The sequence below is a fragment of the Branchiostoma floridae genome, chromosome 11 (genome assembly GCF_000003815.2).
Source record: "Branchiostoma floridae strain S238N-H82 chromosome 11, Bfl_VNyyK, whole genome shotgun sequence".
NCBI lineage: Eukaryota > Metazoa > Chordata > Leptocardii > Amphioxiformes > Branchiostomatidae > Branchiostoma > Branchiostoma floridae.
This window is the reverse complement of record NC_049989.1, coordinates 1,553,799-1,580,550: the sequence shown is the minus strand read 5'-3', so window position 1 is coordinate 1,580,550 and position 26,752 is coordinate 1,553,799. Positions and strand designations below refer to the sequence as shown.

At 42.5% G+C, this 26,752-nt stretch overlaps 2 protein-coding genes across 2 annotated transcripts in view; both read left to right on the top strand.

The window, feature by feature from the left end:
* LOC118426111 (carboxypeptidase D-like) overlaps window positions 1–12,387 on the top strand; it is a gene marked incomplete in the record, with an annotated part of 24,808 nt that extends 12,421 nt beyond the window's left edge. Inside the window, 6 exon segments of the mRNA XM_035835369.1 lie at window positions 606–772; window positions 1,260–1,627; window positions 2,278–2,447; window positions 3,493–3,703; window positions 11,567–11,670; window positions 12,316–12,387. Of these exon segments, the coding sequence (XP_035691262.1) occupies window positions 606–772; window positions 1,260–1,627; window positions 2,278–2,447; window positions 3,493–3,703; window positions 11,567–11,670; window positions 12,316–12,387 (1,092 nt within the window).
* Window positions 11,623–26,600, top strand: LOC118425766 (carboxypeptidase D-like). Its single transcript, XM_035834834.1, has 13 exons — window positions 11,623–11,670; window positions 12,316–12,423; window positions 12,653–12,807; window positions 13,900–14,066; window positions 14,741–14,936; window positions 15,953–16,088; window positions 16,851–17,000; window positions 17,678–17,788; window positions 19,360–19,424; window positions 20,570–20,701; window positions 22,616–22,792; window positions 23,559–23,670; window positions 24,135–26,600. Exons 3-13 carry the CDS (start codon window positions 12,706–12,708, stop codon window positions 24,353–24,355), a joined length of 1,569 nt encoding a protein of 522 aa, XP_035690727.1. The 5' UTR covers window positions 11,623–11,670; window positions 12,316–12,423; window positions 12,653–12,705; the 3' UTR covers window positions 24,356–26,600.
* Window positions 26,601–26,752: the final 152 nt, after the last annotated feature.

Genomic DNA, 26,752 nt, shown 5'->3' with positions numbered 1-26,752 from the left:
TTCCCTGTCCCTGGTGCTGGCCATGTTTCCCTGTCCCTGGTGCTGACTCTGTTTTCCCTGTCCCTGGTGCTGACTGTGTTTCTCTGTCCCTGGTGCTGACTTTGTTTCCCTGTCCCTGGTGCTGACTTTGTTTCCCTGTCCCTGGTGCAGGCTGTGTTTCCGGGCCACTGGTGCTGACTGTGTTTCCTTGTCATTGGTGCTGACTGTGTTTCCCTGTCCCTGGTGCTGACTTTGTTTCCCTGTCCCTGGTGCTGACTCTGTTTTCCCTGTCCCTGGTGCAGGCTGTGTTTCCGGGCCCCAGGTGCTGACTGTGTTTCCCTGTCCCTGGTGCTGACTGTGTTTCCCTGTCCCTGGTGCTGACTGTGTTTCCCTGTCCCTGGTGCTGACTGTGTTTCCCGGCCCCTGGTGCTGACTGTTTTCCCCTGTCCTTAAAGCTGACTGTTTTTTCCTGTCCCTAGTGCTGACTGTGTTTCCCTGTCACAGAGTAGACTTGTAGCAGGGCAATTGATATTGACACATTCACATGATAATGATTAGTATTGGAATGTAATAAATATGAAAGGCAGCCTTTTTTTCTTTCTAAAAGAAGTGTTTTGTGTGGTCAGGTTCACAAGGGTGTGAAAGGGTTTGTCGTGACTAATGATGGCAGTGGGATCCCCGATGCCTCCATCACGGTCCATGGAATCAACCACACCGTGACGTCTGCAGCTGGCGGAGATTACTGGAGACTGCTTGTCCCTGGAACGTACCAAGTCACGGCCGCAGCACAGGGGTGAGGAATATTGCTGTATTCTTGTTATCTCCAAACAGATCCTACGGTAGCATAAGATACGGTATCAAAAGCTGCCAGAGGAGTGAAGCTGGCCTAGGAGTGTGTTTCGCTACAAGGCAAATGAACACCCTTTGGCTGCATTGTCTGTATGTAAAATGTTTTTGTTCTTAACCAATCTCATCTAAAACTTGCCATAGGTGGTGTAATTTGAGCTGTTAAAGTCTAAGACATTGCTTCCTTTTTTTTTATTACAGTAACCGATGATGAGCTTTTGTGGTGAATGTATGAAATTCGGGCCAACATGCAATTTTACAAATGTAACCAGAAAATAGGACTTCTAAGATAGAACAAGTAGTAACAACTTGGAGTGGGTTTTTTCCTAATAATTGGTTTTTTGGTAAACAGAATAGGTTTAACTGTTTTCTTAGCCATGCATTACTGTAACACTCTGAAAAAGTATGTCCCCAACATTGTCTCTTTAATACAGATTTCAAAGTGTCACTCAAGAACTGACTGTAGGGGATGGCGATGCAACATGGCTGAATTTTACACTTCAGTCCTGGAATGAAGAAAATGACTACGGCCTACCAAACGAACCGAGCTACATCACAAACGAGGATCTTGTCAAAACTGTCAAGAAATACACAGAAGAACATGAAGGAATCATTAGGATTGAAGAAACATCAGACAACAATGTCGTTGATGTTGAGATATTTGGAAAACTGGCCAGGAGGAAAAGGGATGATGATGATGTCACCAGGGTTCAGCCACACGTGGCTCTGATTGGTGGACTCAATGGGGATGAACCAATAGGAAGAGAGATCCTCACCAGGCTGATTAGGCATCTTGTAGAAGGTAAGGTTTCAGATAACAGGTACCTGTCTTAAAGTGTGTCACCGAAGTCAACATTTCCTTATTACAATCAGAAGAAAACATTATCATTCAAATGAATGAAGAAACATTAAGACATTAATATACACCTTCAAGTTGGTGTTTAATAATTGTAAATTGAGTCTTACAAATCACTCTTCTAGTTTGTAATTCCTGCCTCTAGGTTATCAAGTAACATGATGGTAACTCTTACCCATGATGTCATAGTAAAGAAGGCAGTCGATTCGGTACCTGGCAAATTTTTTTAGAAAAGCAAACATCATGAACATTGATATGCAATTGTATGTATGATGATTATGCACTCTTTGCTTCAAAATACAATGTTTTGGGCAAAATGTGGTACCAGGTTCAGAATCAGATGCTGCTGTGTTTTTTAATGACACCATGCCATTGGGTGGAAATAAGGCTTAAAAGAAACAATAAAAGTCATGTATTACCCTGATGACATACAGTCGTTGAAACGTTGGCTCTTAATTTGACTTAAAAAATGTGGTTATGAATTAAAACAACTTCTTTCCAAATCTTGCAAGTGGCAGAAATCCTAGAAATGTCATCAGGACTTCAAACATGAAATTACCAATTCAGAATGTTCATGCCTTGGCTGTTTTGCACAGGTTATGACAGAGATGACAGGATAAAGAGTTTAGTAGACAACACCCACATCCATGTGCTGGCAGCTGTGGACCTGTCTGCCTTTAACCAGGCTGTGGAGGGAGACTGTGCAGGGGAAAACTACATTGGGACACGGATCGGTGATCGCTTTACACTGGACTCACATGCACAGGTAAGAAGGGAACACTACACAGGGACACGGATCGGTGATGGCTTTACACTGGACTCACATGCACAGGTAAGAGGGGACACTACTCAGGGACACGGATCAGTGATGGCTTTACACTGGACTCACATGCACAGGTAAGAGGGGACACTACACAGGGACAAGAATCGCTGATGGCTTTACACTGGACTCACATGCACAGGTAAGACAGGAACACTACACAGGGACACGGATTGGTGATCGCTTTACACTGGACTCACATGCACAGGTAAGAGGGCAACACTACACAGGGACAAGGATTGGTGATGGCTTTACACTGGACTCACATGCACAGGTAAGAGGGGAACACTACACAGGGACACGGATCGGTGATGGCTTTACACTGGACTCACATGCACAGGTAAGAGGGGAACACTACACAGGGACACGGATCGGTGATGGCTTTACACTGGACTCACATGCACAGGTAAGAGGGGAACACTACACAGGGACACGGATCGGTGATGGCTTTACACTGGACTCACATGCACAGGTAAGAGGGGAACACTACACAGGGACACGGATCGGTGATGGCTTTACACTGGACTCACATGCACAGGTAAGAAGGGAACACTACACAGGGACACGGATCGGTGATGGCTTTACACTGGACTCACATGCACAGGTAAGAGGGGACACTACACAGGGACACGGATCAGTGATGGCTTTACACTGGACTCACATGCACAGGTTCACGACATGGCCAAAGTCTTCAGCTTTATTTGATCACATTGACAATACAGAAAAACAAAAGAGGGCAACACTACACAGGGACAAGGATTGGTAACCAATTTATACTGAAATCACAGGTACATGTACAAAGTCCTCAGCTACTTCTTATTTGAACACACCATGTCTAAGCTTCCCATACGTGTTTGGAAGCTCTCTCAGAGTCTGAGGGATGATTTAAGATACTTTTTAAAAAGGTGGTTATTTTGTTTTTCTCAGCAAGTTTCAGACAGTCATAAACTTTCTTTAATGGTATTCTTGTCGCTTTTCTGTCCTCTCCCAGTTCCCCCAGATAGCCACAGTAAAACAGTGGTTTGAGAAGCACCAGTTTGACCTGGCTCTAAGTCTGGAGGCAGGCGGGCTGGTGGTGAGGTACCCCCTGGACTACCCACGGGAAGGTCTGCTGGTCGCTGATGGAGCCACCACACAGGATGATCTACTCTTCAAGGAGATAGCAAGAGAGTATGCAGACAGCAACCCAGCATTGGGTGCAGGTAGGTTTGAAAAGTGTGAATATCACTCCAACCACTCATCTGGAGCACCAACCGGTGCAATGGCTGAGTGGTTAGAGTGTTCGCCTTGCATTCGGTAGGTCGTGAGTTCGATCCCCGGCCAAGTCATACCAAAGACTTTAAAAATGGTACATGCTGCTTTCTCTGCTTAGCACTCAGCATTCGGGAAAGAGTGTGGAAGTTGAACACACACCACGTATACCAGTGGACTAGCCCCCTGCTGTAGTGATTGCACAAAATTGGCCCAGGGCTACTGAAATGGAGATGGGCACCGCCCTATGCGCCATCAGGCGCGGGAAGGACTTTAACTTTAACTTTTAACGCATCTAAGGTGCAGTGTACATGGTACCATCCGATATCACCCGATGTACCAGCCTGATTGCTGATAGGAATGCCCATAACCGACCTGCAAGAGGGCTGGGACTGAGGGTGTTGTGGAATACACGAGTCAGATTCCAATAGGGGCTGCACGAGCAACCTCCATGTCCAGCTCCACGAAACGGGCTCTATGCACTCATGAATACAAACACTTAGTTCTCGTCACCTTCATGATTTTTTTCTATCCATGGAGAAGCTTCTCTCGTAGAAGAAAAGCATAAGGGGACGGGCTGAACTAGCACCTTAAACAAATGCGAACGATGAATGTACATATTTGGTTCACGTTAACCAAAACAAATCGGTATTGGGGCTCTATACGGAGATATTGTAAACAACAAGGACAGAGCCGATAGCTGAACAAGCAGCGCTCTGCGCACTATGAATGTAAACACTTGGTTCACGTCACCATCAACAAATCAGTGTTTAGGGCTCTATACAGAGATACTGTAAACAACAAACACACGGAGCCGATAGCTGATCAAGCAGCTCCACGGGCTGTATGAATGTAAACACTTGGTTCACGTCACCATCAACAAATCGGTGTTTAGGGCTCTATACAGGGATACTGTAAACAAGAAACACCCGGAACCGATAGCTGATCAAGCAGCTCCACGGGCTATATGAATGTAAACACTTGGTTCACGTCACCATCAACAAATCGGTGTTTAGGGCTCTATACAGGGATACTGTAAACAAGAAACACACGGAGCCGATAGCTGATCGAGCAGCTCCACGGGCTATATGAATGTAAACACTTGGTTCACGTCACCATTAACAAATCGGTGTTTAGGGCTCTATACAGGGATACTGTAAACAAGAAACACACGGAGCCGATAGCTGATCAAGCAGCTCCACGGGCTATATGAATGTAAACACTTGGTTCACGTCACCATCAACAAATCGGTGTTTAGGGCTCCATACAGAGATACTGTAAACAACAAACACACAGAGCCGATAGCTGACCGAGCACCTCTACGCACTATGAATATAAACAAGGAGGCTACAAATTATGCGGACAAATCAATACGCATTACCTAACGTACCATTGAATTACCTAAGAAAGTGAATATTTTTTTCTTCAAGCGGATTTTTGGTCACAGAATGGTGAGTTGGGAAAAGTAGTCGGAATTTATCGGCTCGCTCCCTTCACGTGGGGACCCAACATCTGCTTGGAGAATAGATACTTGTTTGTTTGCCATTGTAAAGAATGAGGAAACTTTGCACCTAGCTGTTATTGGTTTACTTCAGCCCTGTGACAAGTTTGTAGAGATCTGTTGGTCCACTACGAAAAAAACCCACATATGGCTTCATAAAGATATAAATTTAAACCTGTTATGAGGAGATCTCCAAAGCCAGGGGTGCCTGGTTTTGTAAGAATATAACGGCTTTCATAAGAGTTTAATGGAATATGTACGAATTTATAGTTATTTTAAACGATTCATTACCAAACAACACACGGATTTGAATTCAAAAGAGGTTTGCGAAATGCACACGATATATTTTATACGATTAGTAGAGCTCGTATGAATTCCGTAATCCTAATCTCAAAGAAAGTTCTTGGTGTCTGAGAAGAAATCAAAACAACCCATTCATTGAATGAATCGGTTTGTTGGCTCTCGCCAGGAAAGCTAAAAGTTCGCACCTCCGTGCTAATCCGAAATCGCCCCAGAGCGCGACCTTACCACGCCAGGACACTGACACCGGGAGCAGCTGGCTGACTTGCGTATAACTTTCCAAGCAGATGTTGGTGGAGTAAAGTGTGACCAGCCCAAAGGTCAATTTTCCCCGCTGGTCCTACCGGCAAATGAGAAGTTGACAATGTTGAAGACTCTACCAACCTGTACATGCTTGCTTGGAGAGTGGGTCATGTAGTCTGGTAGAGCAAAAATGATAAAAGCTCCGTGGGAAGAGTAATGTCAAAGTACAGTTTGCGCAAACTATCTTTGACTACTAGTATTGATTCAATATTAATCTCAAAGGTTTTAATATTGAACACGAGTTTGTAAGCTCCTCACAATTCAGGCAAAAGACACCTTTTGTGCTCACTACACTCCTTCGTCTGAGTTTGGTACTTATTAACCTTATCGGCCATTGTAGGATCTGCTTGGAGATTAAAGAAACAAACGAATCTGACTTAATTCATATGAGTTTTACGGAATCCATTCGATCCTTAGAGCTCGTATGAATTCCGGAAATATTTCCTGAATACACCCGTTACGACAGACATGGTACATGTATGCTTCACCTTCAAGAAATCATATTTCACAAACCACCCCTTTCCCGCCACACTCACAGACACAAACACTACTGTAACAATGGTTTTTCCCTTTCATGGCAAATTAAAACAACCCGTTCATTGAATGAAGCAATCGGTGAATTGTTTGTCGCTCTCCCAAAGAAAACTGGAAGTTTACACCCCGTGCTAATACGATATTGGCATTACCACGTGCACGCCGAAAACAGCTGGCTGACTAGAGAGGCCTATAACTTTCCAAGCAGAGGTTGGTGGAGAAAAGTGTGACCCTTTACTTCAATTTCACTTTCTCCATTGGTCCTACCGGCACATGTGAAGGTCACGATGTTCTCTACGAACCTGTACATGTTGGCTTGGTCATAAAGTCCGTTAGAGTGATTAAGTCAAAGTGAGTATCCTAACATAATGTCCGTTGTTGCAAACCTCGTGCCAAGGAAGATTTCTAACCTCCTTGCTCGTACCCAAGGAGGGTTGGATATTAAAACCTTTAGGATTTATAGATAGTGTAACAGTGGTGTTGTAGTACGAAGGACCTTTGGGACAAAACCTGTTTTAGCGAAGGAGCTGTGTGCTCACAGCGAAGGGGCTGCCTGCTCGGCGAATGAGCTGTGTGCTCACAGCAAATGGGCTGCGTGCTCGGTGAAGTACCTGTGTGCTCACAGCAAATGGGCTGCGTGCTCGGCAAACGAGCTGTGTGCTCACAGCAAAGGGACTGTGTGGTCGGCGAAGTACCTGTGAGCTCACAGCGAAAGAGCTGTGTGCTCACAACAAAGGGGCTGTGTGCTCGGCGAAGGAGCTGTGTGCTCACAGCAAAGGGGCTGAAGCTGGCCACCGATTGGTAGCCGCCGATGCAGCCGCCGATTCGTCAATAGATAAATCATAGCATCCCATTCAGACGCCCATTCGAAGAAACTCCTAATTTCCTTTAAACGCTTAAATGGATATCAAGAACTACTGGATATTGTCTATTATCACCCAATGTATGTGTATATAAAGATAAATGATAACAGAAAATATTGTATCAACGATTAAGCACAAGTAATAGGCCCAATCGGCGGCCAACTTGAGCCTGGTCTAGAATCGGCTGCCGTACGGCCTGTAGAGCAATCTGCTACTTAACTAAACGTGGCCCGTGAATTTTGAGATGAATTTAGTTAGCACATACCGTAACGTATTCAAAACAAGTATCAAATCTTACCGGCCGGATTTAATTAATTAAACTAGAGGGGAATTAACTAATAGGAAATACCCAAGTAAAGGGTGCGCTAAAATCGGCTGCCTTATGTCTTGTAGTGCAATCTGCTACTTACCTAAACGTGACCCGTTAACATGTAAGAGGAACTTAGATAGCTTATATACTATTAATGAACCAGAGCCCAGTGCTGATTTCTTATAGACCAAACTGCTTCAATTAGTTCCCCTCTAGTTCATCAATTAAATCCGATCCCGTAAGATTTGATACTAGCTTGTATTGGATACGTTGGGGTATAAGCTAAATTCGTCTTAAACGTTCACGGGACACGTTTAGGTAAGTAGCAGATTGCCCTACAAGCCATACGGCAGCCGATTTTAACGCCCCTTTGCTTGGTTATTTCCTATTAGTTAATTCCCCTCTATTTCATTGATTAAATTCGGCCCGTAAGATTTGATACTTTTTTTTGTTTAATACGTTAGGGTATGCGCTATCTAAATTCGTCTTAAAAATTCACGGGCCACGTATAGATAAGTAGCAGATTGCTCTACATACAAGCCGTATGGCAGCCGATTTTAGACCAGGCTGAAGTTGACCGCCAATTGGGCCTATTATTTGTGCTTAATCGTTGATATAATACTTTCTGTTATCATCTATGTTTATGTATACATATATTTGGTGGTTATAGACAACATCAGCAGTTCTTGAAAGGAAATTAGGAATTTTTAGTTTCTTCAAATGGGCGTCTGAATGGGATGCTATGTTTTGTCTAATGACGAATCGGCGCTGGATCGGCGGCTACCAATCGGTGGCCAACTTCAGCCTGGTGTAATAGCCCCTTCGCTGTGAGCACACAGCTCCTTCGCCGAGCACACAGCCCCTTTGCTGTGAGCACACAGCTCTTTCGCTGTGAGCACACAGGTACTTCGCCGACCACACAGTCCCTTCGCTGTGAGCACACAGCTCGTTCGCCGAGCACGCAGCCCATTCGCTGTGAGCACACAGCTCGTTCGCCGAGCACGCAGCCCATTTGCTGTGAGCACACAGCTCGTTCGCCGAGCACGCAGCCCAATCACTGTGAGCACACAGCTCCTTCGCTAAAACAGATTTTGTCCCAAAGGTCCTTCGTATTCAAGTACCGCCTACCGTCCATGTCCACGGGCTCTAGACCTTTTGTGGCGACAGCGATAGCGGCCATGATTTGCAATCCGCCGACCCGGGTTCGATCCTTCCTTGATCCTTCTGTTGTTACTCGCCCCTCGTATTTCTACACTTTGACTTTATTCCCATACCGGACTACATGTATATGACCTTCTCTCCAAGCAGAGGTTGGTAGGAAAATCGCGACCTTTTCCTTTCATAATTTTCGACCTTCAAAAAAAAATATGAATCAAAGGAAATGGTCACGATTTTCCCCACGGACCTCTGCTTGGAGACTACGTCATAGGCCAGTCAGCCAGCCGCTTCTGGCGTCAGTATTCTGGCGTGGTAAGGGCGCGATTTGAGACGATTTAGGATTAGCACGGAGGTGCGAACTTTCAGCTTTCCTTGCGAGAGCCGACCTATGAACAATGCACCGCTGGCTTCATTCAATAAACGGGTTGTTTTGATTCTTAAAAGTATTACCATCTCGATTGTTCTTTTAACCTTTGTATCCAACCATACAAAAAATTAACAATTATTACTAGTGTTTGTGTGCATTGCGCGCGCGCGCGCGGGTCTGTTGCCCACTTTGAACAACTTGTGGTTGCATAAAAGAAATATTTAGACCTGTTGCAAACTAGTCTCCAAGCAGACCCTACAGTGCCTTGGAAACAATATCAAAGCTGGCAAAGGAGTATAGCTGGCCAAAGGGAGATAGCCGGCAAAGGGAGCCTTGCCAGCTTTGATACTATTTCTAAGGCACCGTAGGGTCTGCTTGGAGACTATTGCAAACCTCGTACCAAGGAAGTTTTACCTCATTGCCCGTATCCGACAAGCATGGGTGGACCAACTACTCTCTCTTGGCAGTCATTTAATTTCTTCTAAAAACAGGCACACCTGGTATTGGAGATCTCATAACAGGTCTAAATATTTGTTTTATGAAACCATTTTTTTCATAGTAGGCCAACAGATTTCCCCAAATTTGTCACAGGGCTGAATCAAACCCAAAATCAGCCATTCTTAACGATTAGCACTGAGGTCCGAAGTTTTCGCATTCTTTACAATGGCAAACCAAGGAGCTTGATAAAAGCAAACAAACAAGTACTCCTATCTATTCTCCAAGCAGATGTTGGGTCCCCGTGAAGGGAGCGAGCCGGTAAATTCCTACTACTTTTCCCAACTCACTGTAAATTCCACGACCCAACATCCACCTGAAGAATAAAAATACCCCACTTTCTTGGGTCATTCAATAGTACACGCGATTTAAGTTCTTACAAAATCAGCATTTTTGCTTCAAATGTTATCGTACAAAAAAGATATCCATTCGTTGTTCTGTGAATGCTTGTCATTTGCGATTATCCGCAGAGCTTTAACACGGATTTGTTATAGGGTGAGGTGAACCAACTGTTTACATTCATATAGCCCGTGGAGCTGCTCGATCAGCTATCGGCTCCGTGTGTTTCTTGTTTACAGTATCCCTGTATAGAGCCCTAAACACCGATTTGTTGATGGTGACGTGAACCAATTGTTTATATTCATATAGCCCGCGGAGCTGCTTGATCAGCTATCGGCTCCGTGTGTTTCTTGTTTACAGTATCCCTGTATAGAGCCCTAAACACCGATTTGTTGATGGTGACGTGAACCAAGTGCTTTCATTCATATAGCCCGTGGAGCTGCTTGATCAGCTATCGGCTCCGTGTGTTTGTTGTTTACAGTATTCCTGTATAGAGCCCTAAACACCGATTTGTTGATGGTGACGTGAACCAAGTGTTTACATTCATATAGCCCGTGGAGCTGCTTGATCAGCTATCGGCTCCGTGTGTTTCTTGTTTACAGTATCCCTGTATAGAGCCCTAAACACCGATTTGTTGATGGAGACGTGAACCAAGCGTTTACATTCATATAGCCCGTGGAGCTGCTTGATCAGCTATCGGCTCCGTGTGTTTCTTGTTTACAGTATCCCTGTATAGAGCCCTAAACACCGATTTGTTGATGGTGACGTGAACCAAGTGTTTACATTCATATAGCCCGTGGAGCTGCTCGATCAGCTATCGGCTCTGTGTGTTTGTTGTTAACAGTATGTTTACATTCATAGTTCTTCTTTTGTACTGCTCAGCCCCATTGTAGAGGTTGCTTGCTCTGCTCTCCGTTCTGTGTATCTTTGTCATTTACGATATCTCCATAGAGCCCTGCCAACAATTTGTTTAAGGTGCTAGTTCAGCCCGTCCCCGTTTGTTTTTCTTCTACGAGAGAAGCTTTTCCATGGAGGTTTTTTTTTTTAATTCATGAAGGTGACGAGAACCAAGTGTTTGCATTCATGAGTGCGTAGAGCCCGCTTCGTGGAGCTAGAGGTCTGCACGAGCAACCTCCATGGAGCTCCTCTGTGGAGCTCCTCCATGGAGGTTGCTCGTGCAACCCCTTCTCTCAGATTCTTTTGATGTCATATATTACCCACTAGGAAAAACACAATTTTGATAATATGCAAATGTGCCAGAAGTTAAGAAAATTGGAACAACTGTACAGTAATTGCAACTTCCAAGTCACCATACAATAACTCACATGGTCCAAAACATTTTTTGGGCCCAGGAAATTTGACATAAAATGGAGTTGGTACAGTGAGCTGTCACAACAATGTAAAATTTTGCAAATGAGGTCTAAATTTTGCATAATCATTTGATACATACATGTAACAAAAACACAACTGCTAATCCGAAAAGCTGCTAGTGGTCCCAAGCCTATGTACATGTAAGTCATGTATACCACTTTTTAATGTAAAAGCTAGAGCATCTGACGTGTACATGAACATCATGTGTGTGTTACCATTATGATAGGAACTTTCCAAACATGATTTACACATTGAGAGCTATGTTCTTTGCAGGTACACCTTGCAACAATAAAACATTTCACCAAGGGATCAGCATCGGAGCCTCTTTCAAGGGCACCTTACTGGACTATGCTTACATCAAGGAGCATGTTCCCATGGTAAGCAATTTTACCATAACTAAGGAACTGTAAGATGCTGGGTGCAGCACAAAATGGATATTACAGCTTATGAGGGGTGAGAGACAAAACTTGATCTAGCCAACACTCCAAATCACAACTTTGTACAACTTGAATTATAGGGCAATTAATGACAAAAGAGGCATTACATAGCATGATAGTAGGCTTTTAAAGCTCAAAGTCTGAGATTTTGGGTTTAAATCCATTGATATGCCACCAATCTTGTGAAATGATTTTACATGATTATTCTCACTTTGCTCAGATGGAAATGAGCTTCAGTCAGGGCCATCTCTTTGATAGGACATTCAATGGAAGTCTTTGATAAATCTTGAGCATGTTAAACAACATGCCACAATTATGGAAAGTAGGGGCCCTTCCTGGTGTGAGTGGTCCAAAACCTACAGTCCTACGGATGCACTAGGGGCAATTACTCACAGTTATTCATATGGAGATCATTTGAGTTGAGGCCTGAATGGCAACTGTTGTAGGCTTTTGTGATTTAGCCCAGCCTAGCCCATACAGTGTACATGTATTACTAAGCTCCTTGCGATTCAACTGCTGGCTTGGAAAAGAGATCATGGTAGTCGGCCCACCCAAAAATATTTAATATGTTTTCCTACTTTGTAGCTTGCTGCCCATGTCTCTTGCTGTAAGTATCCAGAGAAGGAAGATGTCCCCAAGATTGGAGAGAAAACTTAGAACCACTTCTGGGATTCCTGAGCCAAGCAAGACAAGGTACCGGAAAGAGATTTTTGAAGCAATTGTCATTTTTTCATGTACTAAAATGCAGAAATATTCCCCATGGTCACAGTGGTTTTTGCAGTGGTTGCTTTATCGCAAACTCCAAACTTTTTCAAAAATTTTTGTTCTGTTTGCACCTACACTGTTTCCCCATGTCTAAGGATCCTCTTTCTTTCGAAAATTCTTCACTCCTGTACTTAAACTAAATGTGCCTGTGTTCCAGGTGTCCATGCTGTGGTGAGAGACCAGGAGGGGAACCCTGTATCAGGCGCCTGGATGTTTACCGAGGGCGACCCACGGAATGTGTCTGTGGACCCGGAGAAGGGCACCTTCAAGATGCTGCCATCAGGACAGCATAGGCTGCGGGTAGAGGCACTGGTAAGAAGATTAAATGCATCATTTTATATCTTTGTCATTAAATCATATGTCATGATTTATTTCTGCCAGTTCCAAGTATTGTATCATTGTCAATAAATGATGAAAGAAAGAAAGTCACTGCATAAGTCTGTGGCAAAGTCAGGGTTCGAACTTTTTTTTTAGGGCTTTCCCAAAATTTGGCTCATACAAGCTAGAAACCCATTGCAATATCAGAACCATTGGAAAGATGCAGCTGCTGTACTCTAGCCTGGGTACCATCCAGGTACATGTTTTTCTGTCCTACGTTCGCTTCCTGGCAGGACAGTTTGCTGACATTGCCGTTTAGCAAGTGCACCTTTGTAACAGAGAATACAGCAAACATTGACCACATGCACCAGTAACCAAGTGTATTACGGCCAGTGCACACTCATGTAGTAACCATTTTCCCATAATGCACAGAATACTTAATATTCAAGCCCTGAGTTGTATACTTTGTTATGTTTACCCTGAAGTTCACAAAAGGAAAACATTGTTTTGCTTTGTTTCTACTAATTCTTCTGTTGCAAACAAATAAGGTCAATGACCTTTCACCAGAGAGCTGTCACCATCAAATTAGCATACACCTAATTTGATTAGCACGTGGCAGGACAGAGCTGTATATTGTTATTTATGTCATACCTGTGACGCGAAAACATTCGATACGGGTGTTCCGGACCGGGCCGTACGCTTCCGTATCGCACAGGTTCGAAAGGCGTATCACACAGGCTCCATTTGAATAACTGTTTCGAGCGGGCCGGTTGGCAATTCGAATACCTGATTCGGGCGTTGGAACATTGCTGTTGCAACACTTTTTTGTTCGAGGGCACCAAATTTGTTCAACTTCTGGCGCATTTCGCATCAAAAAATGGGTTTTCTCAGGTGGGTATGACATAAATAAAATACAACACGGTGTATTCCGCATCACCCTCGGTCTCAGCCCTCCCGCGGGTCGGGCTGATACCTTGGGTGATACGGAATACACCGTGTTGTATTCTATAGTGCTCACACATGTTAGTTTTTAGTCTTAAATCATGAATTTGCACTAAGGATGTTTTGGTATTTTTTCATCTTGAGGGTTTCTCCAGTGAGACAAAGCAGGTTGATGTAAAGGATGGACAGACTGAGGAGCTGGACTTTGTCATGGTGAGGGAGGAAACCCTGAGTTACCACGGGTATGAAGACATGCAGCAGATGTTGACTGACCTGGCAAAGGAATACCCCAAAATAACAAAGTTTTACAGGTAATGTTTAATGTTACATCTGGCAAGTTTGTACTTATTATAAGATAAGGTAGAAGATGATTCAATGCAATTCATCATAGATTGTATAATGTATGAATAATTTCTATTTTACATTAAAATTCCTAATGACAAATTTAGTACCTAAAGAATGGAGGTAGTGTTTTTCCTAAGTTGTCTGAGTGTATATATCTAAACTGTGAGCCTCTGGTTTGATTACAATTATGATATTTGGGATGTGAATATGAAGTTTAGGGTCAATTTTGGGCCCTCTGTTTTACCTTGATACTGCATGTCTTTGTAAACTAAATGAGCTATTTTTTTAAATCAGGCCTTAATTGATCTTAATTAAAAAATTCCAATGTTTTTTCATAGGAAATTTTGGTTTCCTAGTGCGATGACTAATCTAGTCTATGATTATACCACATGTTTTATGTTCGCAGTTTTTGCAGTGGCCACTTCACCACGACCTTAAAACCGCCACAACATTTTTCCATGATAGTATGAGACTGCAATCTTTGCCTCCACCGCGAACTTAAAACCACCGCGAACACTTCATTTTTCCACTACTGTGATAGTAAATCCCCGCGAACTTAAGTGCATTAACTTTTTACAGTACCCAACATATAAAGTCGTAACAGTTAACTATCATGATTATGATATTTGTCCCACTGCAGTATTGGTGAGACGGTGAACTTCCGTCGCCTCTGGGTTCTCGAGATCAGTAAGACCCCAGGCACCCACCGGCCGGGTCAGCCCGAGGTCAAGTTTGTTGGGAATCTCCATGGTAACGAGGTGGTGGGGCGTGAGCTGCTGCTGGCCTTCATCGACCACCTGTGCAGCAGCTATGGCTATGATGATGATGTCACCAAGGTCAGTCAGTCAGCTATGTCAGAGTTGGACAAGTCAGTGTTCTTGCCCGTCCTTTTCAGCATAGGGGGCCCCTATGCTGTGATTTGGGCCCCTATGCTGATAGCTCCAGGACCTGTTATTCATGGAAAGTTCACCATCATGGGATAATAAGTTGCATATCAATTCATAATGTACAGTAATTTGTCTGAAGCTCTTTTATGGTCTCTGTGCATTGGTCAGTCCTGACCATGGTAAAATTGTAGTTCACATTCACCCTTTACATTCTGTGATCTGTCTTCATCTTTTTTTGCTCATTTTCCTAAATAGTCACCTTCACTGCATTCCAAACATCTCCATAGTATACGGTGCACCAGTGAGAGTTTTAGTCAATAAGTCAATAATAGAATCAGTAATAGATACGACCAGGATCCACATTTAACACACAATGTCATTTGAATGTGCATGTCAAGTGGTAAATGAATTAGTATACTAACTATTAGTAAAAGGCACTTTGTACTTACTTGTAACATATGCTTGTTAGTTAAAGGTGTGCAAAGCTGTGCTTAGATTATGCAAATGTCAAACTCATTTGCATAATCAAACCATTCCATGGGAGTTTTAGTCAATATTAGGCCACACCAATTTTATTTGTTGTTTCTCGGATTTTCCTGCCCCATTTTTTTTTCCGATTTTAAAAAAAACAAAACAAATCTTTTCAAATTGATGGCCACACCTGGACAATGGAAAAATATGAAGCTGCTTGTGCTACATGGGTGCCTACAAGCTACAAATTTTAGGTGAAGAATCCAGAAAAAAAAAACAAATTCGGAAAGGATTTCGATTCAAATACATGTAGAAAATCTGAAAACTCTTACTTCTTAAACCTGTTATAATTATTTCTGCTGTGTAACATGACTTTTTTCAAAAGTTTTTTTTTTTAATTTTTTTTCCACCAACCAACCCAATTTTTTTCTGAAAAAATCCGAGAAACAACAAATAAAATTGGTGTGGCCTAAGTTTTTCTCTCCTTACTTCAGCTGATAGATACGACCAGGATCCACATCCTCCCCAGTCTGAACCCAGATGGTGCCACCTGCAGTACTGAGGGAACCTGTGAGGGGGACACGTGCAGGGGAAACTCCAACAATGTAGACCTCAACACTAATTTCCCATGTAGGTTCACATTACACATTGTACATAGCACAACTTAGATTTCCCATGTAGATTCAAATTACACATTGTACATGGCTGCACACTAACTGTACATAGCACAAATTTCCCATGTAGGTTCAAATTACACATTGTACATGTACACTACAGTACATAGCACAAATTTCACATTGTACATAATGCAATACATGTACTTGTATGTACTACATTTCACTTTACACATTGTACATAACAGAAATTTCCTACAAGTATGTCTAGGTTTACATTACACAATATATATTACTATCATACATGTATTGTACATAACACACATTTCTCATGTTGATTCACATTGCACAAATTCACCATGTACAATGTACATGTCATGTGGTAGATTATACTATTATACTAAATGTTAGTAAAAGGCACTTCATACCAACTTGCTGAAACTTGATTACACTTATCAGTTCTTAACCTACCAGTTAGATTTGTATATCCAGTACATGATACTGTAAATTTATTCAATTTTGCAGGGATTTAATTTCGGGGTAGCGGGTAAAAGGACTTTTCGCGGTAGATTTAAGATTGCAGTTGTAACACCATCAACTGCAGTCTAATACCATAATAGAAAAATGTTCGCTGTGGTTTTAAGTTTGCGGTGAAGTGGTCACCGCAAAATACGAACATTAATCCACCGCAAACAGTTATTGAATATTCCTGTCTTATTATCTGAATTGCACCACTTGTACTGGACAGGTAGCATAACCCTTGAATGTCTATTTCCAGCTGGTGGCAAAAATGTGAGTTCTGCACCCTTGCAGCCAGAGACCCAGGCCATCATGGGCTGGATGGCTGACCACCCGTTTGTCCTGTCTGTGTCCCTGTTCGCTGGACATCTGGTGGCCACCTATCCTTACGACCGTCCCTCCAAATTAGGTCTGAAAAGTGTTCAGATTTATGGTTTTGCTCCTTCTTTGCTGTTATTGCTGAAACATTTAGTTGTTCTACATTGTATCTGCTGATGTCAGTATATGAAACTCTAGGACAATTGCTCGATAAGATCTGTCACGATTCTTAATTACAGAAGAAGAAGTACATCTAACGGGTAAAACTGTTGAACATAGTCATAGTCAGTAACTTGTAAAGATGTATAAATGTCACATTCTCCATTGAAGAGACATCCAATGGCATCAGCAAACCGCATCTTGTCAGTTCTCTTCTATCTCAACTGTCACCATCAGTTCCTGACCGCCCTGCTTATAGATATTTATGAGCTTACCTTTATATATGCGAGATCCCTTTTGAAAAATAGAAGGCCTATTCTCTAATTGGCTGACAGCTGGTTTGTGGCGACGCCCACAGGAACTGATGGTGACGGTTGAGAGAGCAGAGTACGGACAAGCGGCAAATTGCTGGCTCTGTTGGATGTCTCTCAGTCTGCATAGGAGACTGTGTATGCAATGTGACGTACATGTTAGGAACTGTTAGTTATTCTATGTGCTGATGTCTGTGATTATTGGTAGGATCTGACCAGCCCAGCCTCACACCAGATGTGACTTATATGTTAGGAACTGTTAGTTGTTCTCCGTGCTGATGTCTGTGATTATTGGTAGGATCTGACCAACCCAGCCTCACACCAGATGATGATGTCTTCCAAAACCTTGCTGCTGCATATGCAAACAGACATCCCACAATGCATCTGGGATCCAGTTCACCTTGTCCAGGTAATTATCATAATAAGTTGAATATTTTATTATGTATCAACACTAAGTCTCTTTCATTATTAAAAACTTCACACAAACCAACATTAGGTAGCCTGTATGATGTAAACTTCACAATATTGAAGAGATCATTTTTCTGTTAGGGAGTGGCTTAGTGCGGACTGTGTTCCCCTGCCCCAGGTGCTCATTGTGTGTCCCTGTCCCTGGTGCTGACTGTGTTTCCCTGTTCCTGGTGCTGACTGTATTTCCCTGTCCCTGGTGTTGACTGTGTTTCCCTGTCCCTGGTGCTGACTGTGTTCCCCTGTCCCAGGTGCTCATTGTGTGTCCCTGTCCCTGGTGCTGACTGTGTTTCCCTGTCCCTGGTGCTCACTGTATTTCCCTGTCCCTGGTGTTGACTGTGTTTCCCTGTCCCTGGTGCTGACTGTGTTTCCCTGTCCCTGGTGCTGACTGTGTTTCCCTGTCCCTAGTGCTGACTGTATTTCCCTGTCCCTGGTGCTGACTGTGTTTCCCTGTTCTTGGTGCTGACTGTGTTTGCCTGTCCCTGGTGTTGACTGTGTTTCCCTGTTCCTGGTGCTGACTGTGTTTCCCTGTTCCTGGTGCTGACTGTGTTTCCCTGTCCCTGGTGCTGACTGTGTTTCCCTGTTCCTGGTGCTAACTGTGTGTCCCTGTCCCTGGTGCTGACTGTGTTTCCCTGTCCCTGGTGCTGACTGTGTTTCCCTGTCCCTAGTGCTGACTGTATTTCCCTGTCCCTGGTGCTGACTGTGTTTCCCTGTTCCTGGTGCTAACTGTGTGTCCCTGTCCCTGGTGCTGACTGTGTTTCCCTGTTCCTGGTGCTAACTGTGTTTCCATGTCCTTGGTGCTGACTGTGTTTGCCTGTCCCTGGTGTTTCCCTGTCCCTGGTGCTGACTGTGTTTCCCTGTTCCTGGTGCTGACTGTGTTTCCCTGTCCCTGGTGCTGACTGTGTTTCCCTGTCCCTGGTGCTGACTTTGTTTGCCTGTCCCTGGTGCTGACTGTGTGTCCCTGCCCCTGACTGCATTTCCCTGTCCTTGGTGCTGACAGTGTTTCCCTGTCCCTGGTGCTGACTTTGTTTCCATGTCCCTGGTGATGACTGTGTTTCCCTGTTCCTGGTGCTGACTGTGTTTCCCTGTCCTTGGTGCTGACTTTGTTTGCCTGTCCCTGGTGCTGACTGTTTTTACTGTCCCTGGTGCTGACTGTGTTTCCCTGTTCCTGGTGCTGACTGTGTTTCCCTGTCCCTGGTGCTGACTGTGTTTCCCTGTCCCTGGTGCTGACTGTGTTTCCCTGTCCCTGGTGATTACTGTGTTTCCCTGTCCCTGGTGCTGACTGTGTTTTCCTGCCCCTCGTCCTGACTGTGTTTCCCTGTCCCTGGTCCTGACTGTGTTTCCCTGTCTCTGGTGCTGACTGTGTTTCCCTGTCCCTGGTGCTGATTGTGTTTCTCTGTCCGTGGTGCTGACTGTGTTTCTGTTTCCCTAATGCTGACTTTGTTTCACTTTCCTTGATAGGAAATGTTACTTCCAAGAATGTGTTTAACTCTTTGATTACCTGTTCCTACCCAGGTGAAGCATTTCCTGATGGCATTACTAATGGGGCAAAGATGGATTCCCATCAAGGCAGTATGCAAGTAAGTTAACATTTAGTACTTGAAAGGCATTGAGGCAGTCTTGTACATGTTCATTGTATGCAAGTTCTTGTAACTTACTCAGGGGAAACCCAGTACTATCTACCATTCAGAACTGTCATTTATTTGATGTTGTGTTTAAGTTCATCAAACAGACAGATCGTTTCAGCTGAACCTTATTTGATTATTATTTCTAAGTTTGTTTATCAGCCATATGTCACTCTGTTATTTGATTCCTTGTTTATTTTCATGTAGTTAAGTCTTGTGTTCAATAGACAGGTTGTTTAAGTTGATTTATAACCTTATTTGATTACTTCTAAGTTTGTATGCCAGCTACACGTCACTTTGTTATTTGATTCCTTGTTGTTTTATTTCATGTCGTTATCATTATCTCTTGACTTTGTTATTTAGCGTTTTGTAGTCCTGTATGTGTGTCCTTATTTTGTTTATGTACATGAGGAGAAGACCTCGATAAGCAGGGTCTGCTTTCCGTCTCATCCTCTTTAAAGAAATGTGAATAAAAAAAAAAAAAAAAAAAAATGCAAGTTCATTTCTTTCTTTCGCATTTCTGCTGTTTTCCTTGTACTTAATATGCATTGTGGTTCTGTATTAAAGTTAAAATGTAATTTGTAGCACATTAAAACCAGCATAAATTTTAACTGTAATTTGCAGCACAGTAAAATCAAGCATAGAGATTGGACTTACCTAAATTTTGACTGTCCAACTCCAGTCATTGTTATGACAAGTAATCATCATTCCATTGCCTCTGTGATACCAATTATGCAGATAGGGCCTGTGGCTTTGTGACCAGTAAATTATAAGTTACATCTCTGTGTAGTCATTTTGCCTCTTATGATCCACTGTTCACCAAGTCACATGTTCTATGCTGAGAACTTGCCATGATATTTTAAAAATGAAAATTTAGGCAGTAGTGTAAGTCATGTCTTGTAGATGTCTAAAGGATTCAGTAACGACGAGAGACTCTCATCTAGAAGAAGACTTCAGTATGATAAACACGTGTGAACAGGTCTCTATCTTCGTCATGTGGAATCTACCAATTGCACGAAGGGGGGTGACAGGCTCTACATTCAATTTGGAAATTGTTACAGTAGTTCTGATTTTTGTTTTGTAAATTATTCCACCTCTAGGACTACAACTACAATGCCCAGAGCTGTATGGAGATTGCAGTGTGGGTGAGCTGCTGTAAGTACCCCTTCTCTAGTGAGCTGGACCAGCTGTGGAGAGACAACAGGGAGTCACTCATGGACATGCTCAGACAGGTGCACCCTTTGTTTGTATGTTTGTTTGTTTGAACCTTTGTTTATTTATGAAAGCTCAAATCGCCCTGCAGGCTGCTTTTTGTTGAGGTCATCAGGGAAGAGGCAAGGGTCAGACAACTTATATAACAGAAATACAGTTTGCATTGTTTAAAGTCCTTTCTCTCTTCTTTGTTTTCTTATTGATTGCGCTAGAGTATCCTAGATCCATGAATAGTTTCATCAGTTTAGGAAGTCAGTATCAAGATGTTTTGTTCACAGAAGTGTTTTATTCAACCAACATTTTGGTAACTATCTAGTAGGTTGAAATTGTACTGCAGCTATACTGCTGCTTACACAGTCATGTGGTCCCAAACAGAAGGTTGATTCCACTCCAGTCAGGAACCATAAATATGGGGATATAAAGTCAGTCTGACATTTAGGATGTCGCCACGTTGTCTTAAAACATGCTTTCTGCTGGAACAGAGTGTTGGTGATGGTTAGGCCACATTCTCCACACAGATCAAGAAGCAGTCGCCCATTGTCATTACAGTTCCCCACCCCATGTCGTCCAAGTACACCTGACCATACATCCGAGTCTCTGCCCACTCTGGCGTTGAAGTCTCCCATGACAACAACCTTGTCTGCCACATTGATCTTGCTGAGCAGATTCCTCAGTCCTGAGTAGAAGGCTTCCTTAATGAGAGGATCAGCTTGGAGTGTAGGGGCATAGGCACTGATCAGGGTGACGAACTTGTCTTCACGTAGTGGTAGAGGAAGGGACATAACATGGTCGGAATGTCCAAACGGTACATTTTGTAAGTTTGTTGGCGATGGAAGTCTTTACCATGAAGCCCACACCAGATAGTCGACTCTCATCTTTCCCTTCCCCAGACCAGTAGAGTGTGTACCCTGCACCATGTTCTGTCAGACATCCCTGTTCTGCAAAACGAACTTCACTAACTGCTGCAATGTCAACATCCAGTCTCGCTAGCTCTCTGGCAACAAGTGCTGTGCGTTTCTGTGGGTGTTTACTGTCTTTTGAGTCTTGCATTGTGCGAACATTCCAGCATGCAAATTTAAGTATAGTACTACTACTCTTCATTCTCTTTGGTCTACCGCTGTGTGGAGATGCCACGGTGAACCAACCCGGCTGAAGTAAGACAAGCGATGATTAGACCACCTTTTCTAGGCACCTCTCTATTCAGAGCAGGCAGCGCTGTCCCTAAAAAGGGCTGCCTGGTCGCTCAGGGTGCTGCCGGGTGTTGCTGTTGTCTCAGTCAGCAGACAGACGACCATCACTTCTGAGCCGCCTACATGCGGAGTCAGGGCTGCGACTCCAAGTGCATCCACACCTGTCGGTTCGCCTCTTCTCCATCGCTGCAGGACTTTTCCTTCCCTTCCCGCCTGCGCTGAGTGGGTTTATGGTGAAAGTTGGTTCGTGCCCCCAGCTACTGTTGGGACCAACTTTACTCCGTAGGCGCCGTATCCTTCCACAGTGGCTCAGAAGACTAAGACGGCTGTGGCGACCTCGGAGCTGTAGGTTTTAAGGACTGTCCTTGTCCGTGTGGTCCCAAACAGAAGGTTGATTCCAGTCCAGTCAGGAACCATAACTATGGGGATATAAAGTCAGTCTGACATCGGATCCTGAAAAACATATCAATTTTGTTACGTGACAAAATGTAATGTATGTTAGATGCCCCTTTGCATTTAGGTTAGCATTGTTAGCATAATGCAGTGCAAAGGAGTGTTTTACAGTTCAGTCACAATTAGTTCACCCCCCTCTGTTTTACATAATATATGTTGCATTGTTCAATTATTGACAGAATGTAACAACTGGCAACTTACAACAGAAAACAATTGCCTCCAAACGTATGATTTTGATGTGCCACTTGTATGTGATGGTACAGTAAAAACTGTTTGTTTCCAACATTACAGGTGCACACAGGTGTGAAAGGCTTTGTTCGCACCAAGGATGGGACTGCTGTCCCCGGGGCTTCCATAACTGTGGGTGGGCGGGGCTCAGTGGTTGTCACGGCAACAGATGGAGACTACTGGAGGCTGCTGGCACCAGGAGAGTATGTCATAAGGGCAGACATGGAGGGATATGAGCAGGTAATCTGTCAAGTACCATGCATGTCCCTGTTGCACAAGGGGTAATATACAAGTTCTTGGCCTCACCCAGAAATAATAAGCACAACTTAAATTTCAAGGCACAACGTTTTAGTATAAAGCCTGTTTTCAATATCTTCTAAATTTTAACTTATCAAGCAAAGTCTCTTTGAAAATCAGTACTTTACAAAGGTAAGTGGCGAGGAAAAAAAAAGGGCCAATTGTGATCAGATGTGTGCCGTTAAGTCTCTAAAGACATTGTCAAAATTTTTGACAAGGATTCTCTTCATACTTCAAGCAGAAAGAAGTGGGTGTCTGACTTTCAGCAGCGCAAGTTGACCCGCACACATCAGGCAAAGCGATGGGGACAATGATTAAAAATTTTAGTACACTGACATTCATAAGACTTAATGCTTGACATCTATGCTTTGAAATCTGAGTTTTGATCATCATTTCTGGGTGAGGCTGAGAACTTATTGCTCACCCCTCGTACGTAGCAACAGATGTGTCCTACGTATCAACAGAATCTGATGTGTCCTACATAGCAGACTTTTATATCCACACGGGACTGTTTAACCATAGCCAAAGCTTTAGGACTGATGTTAATCAATGTTTTACCATGCTTTACCAAAGGCCATATACAACCCACCTCACATAAAGGAGTGAAAATACATAATATTAGATATTCATAGGGCTTGCTTAAAGTTGCTGGTGAATTTTAGTGGCTCAAACGACCCAAAATTATTTTTTTTTTCTTTGTCTTCTTTAGGGTGAAAGAAAGGTGATAGTTACAGAAGGAGATGCAAAGGAGGTTGATTTTGTCCTCAGTAAGAAGTACCAAATCTTTGGTATGTCTCCTATCATCATCATCATAGCCACAGGTGGGTTTTATACTAATTTGAAGGTGAAAACTTTTCATTCTATTTGTACTAGTCATATTTGTGGTCAGAAAGGTTGACTAAATAAAAATAAAACACACAGAGTAGGGTTAACTTTACCAAAGAATATATAATTCTTTTTTATTGGTTTATTTCTGACTTTGTCCTTCTTTGACAGTATATTTTTTTCTTTTAGTTTTCTAATATCTCTTCACAACTTACAGCATATAATCATTTTGCAAACATTATTATTTAACGTCGTTATTTTTTGGAAGAAAAAACACAAAACTTGATATGCACGCAAGTGTCATCAATATAGCCAAACCAACATTGCCTGTTATATGTGTGTTAACAACACTTTAGGTGTAGGATTCTGAAAGTTTATTTGGTTTAAAAACAACCCATTTCTGCATGCATGCGAGGAATTTTGGAGTTCTAAAAGCTGCCATTGACTTATTTCTTTCCAGCTGTAAGTATGGCTGCCATCGTATGCACAGCTGTTGTCATCTGCAGAATGTGTCGGACACCTGCTTACAGCTACAGCAAGCTGGGTACATCGGAGTATGGAGACTCCATTCTCATGAACAGACTCAAGAAAGACGCCTCCCAAAAATCCCTGCTGAAAGACAATGAATACCACGACGATTTAAGTGGTAGTGAAGACGATACAATTTATTGGAAAAGGTAATATTAGGTTTGAATTGTGTAATGTTGCACAAATGTCTTAGTTCTTAAAAGAGCTAAACTTTAACTTGTAAAGCCTTAAAAAATGCTTAACATACCCCCAAAGTCAAGTTCTCACTTGTTTTACATATTATAAGTCTGCCATAATTAAGGGTTGAGCTACTCCCTGTCAGAAATTCACGACATGCTGACAGCTACTCAACTGACTAGCTATTGAGTCAGGTGGCAGCAATATTGTCTCGATCAGTTCTGATTAATTATTTAATAATGAATCAGAACTTGTATATGAATAGGCCTTTTCGAGCTCAGGCTTACCTGAGGATGAATTTAAGGAATTTCCAGACGAATGAGGGGGAATCAACAACTGAAGTTAGCAGGCATTTCCAGGTAATGGTCAATTTGAGATGGTATGCAAGCTAGGGAAAGCCAGCTCAAAAATCACCATTCATAAATATCAGATTGAACTGATTAGGACATGGTGCCTCTTGACAGCTTCAATCGGTTATATTAGTCTATAGTTAGGTGGCAGCACAGCGTGAGTTTCAGACAGTGGGATTCTGAGCATTGGCTATATCGTGGGGTTTTCAAATTTAAGTTTAGTTTTCCTTTAAAGCTTCATGCAATTCACAGTGAAATGTATATCATGATCAGAACTGCAATGATGATTGAGCTGTATTGTTTTGACAAATATAAGACGGTAACAAAATGGATCTTGATATGGTCCAAAGTCATTTGTATATTATTTGAATCCATATAATGAGTAAACATGTGAAATGCAATTTTATTCATCCAAGTTTTTAATTGATAAAGTAAGGCTCTTTCCAACACAAGAATGTGATATAAATATTAAGTTCATAACTATATCAGTTGCTTGTGAGTTGTGTTGCTTATCAAGCCTAGCAAGGAGTGTTCTGGCAGTGCCAGCCTGGTCATAGGCTATACCAGTTACCAATAAGGGTGTGCATGTCTGTGTTTCTGGACATTTGTGATAAGCTAAGGACCTTTGGATCATACATAACAAATGCAATCAAAAATGGGGCTAAATATGGGTCTATGCGGTCAACGAACTCTTATCTTAAAGTTTATTGCTGCATTTTGTTGTGTTTTTGTTTTTTGAATATTTTAAGCAGGTGGACACTATATTATGTTTTGCCATACTTATTTTTGGCACATGTATGTATACAACAAAAGGCAGCATGCACATTTAACAAAAGATAATTCCTTAAAGATTGGCCAATGTGTTTATATAGTCGGAACATTGTTGCATAAGGGCTCATTTTGTGTAAATGGTTGCCATGGTAACATATGACTTGTTAGAATATGCAAAATGCTAATCACCAGCCTTTACGACTTGATATGGTGCAAATTACAGGTGACAAGACTGCTTCTTTTAGTTTCCCAAACGTATAAAGTCATTTTACAAAAGTGACAAGATTAGCCCAGAGATGTATCCTATGTGCATAACGCTAGTTCATCTTTATCTGCAGGGTAACCTGTATCCGTTGCTTTTGCAAAACGAGTAGTTAGGGGTATCAGGTCGCCAGACGATAGTCTCAAACTACAAAAGTTTGAACATTTTACAACTTGAAACTACCGTCTGTCGACTTGAGATCTCTTATTACCGTACCCTGTGGAAAAAGGTGAACTAGCATTAGATGAAAAGAGACCAATCAGTGACATTCCTTGACAATTATAAAGTGTATTCTCATTGAAATCTTTAATCAAGAAATATTGATAAACAGATTATTATATAATTGTAAGAAATAGACATGCTATATCCGTTTACAAATTTAAGTGCTTACAAACAAGCTGTTAACCAGTACTCTGGTCCTTCCTGACTGGAAGTGTGACATCAGCAATGGGTCAAGGTGACCAGTAGTCCGTATCAGCCTCCGTCTCGGTTGGTTGATAGTCCCTAATGTAAATGGCTTTTTTCACTCGTCGTAGGAAATAATATTGTCCAGTGTCGATGTGGTAAGAGCTCGTGTGCCGATATGGCATGCAAATTTCTTAGTGTTGATTACGATCACAGATGAACGTTCATATAAGATAGATACTATTAGATGGATACTAGACATATCCTTGAGGTACACAATGTTGTACGCCTGCATTGTAGCTGCGAGATACAGAGTAGATATTATTTCATACAGTTGGAGAACCCTTTAGAAAGTGTTGCTTCAGAACGATGTAATATGTATATTTTGGTAGAAAGTATAACTTTCAAAATATAAGACTCAGACAGAAATGAAGTTTGTCATGTGTCTTTAATCTGGTCTTTTGATAGACCAAAGCTCCAAAGATCAAATACATTTTATGCTATCTGTCAGACAACCATTAGGACTTTGCAATTGCCTAGTACAATGTAAAAAAGTCGTAAATAAATAAATACGTTGACGGGACA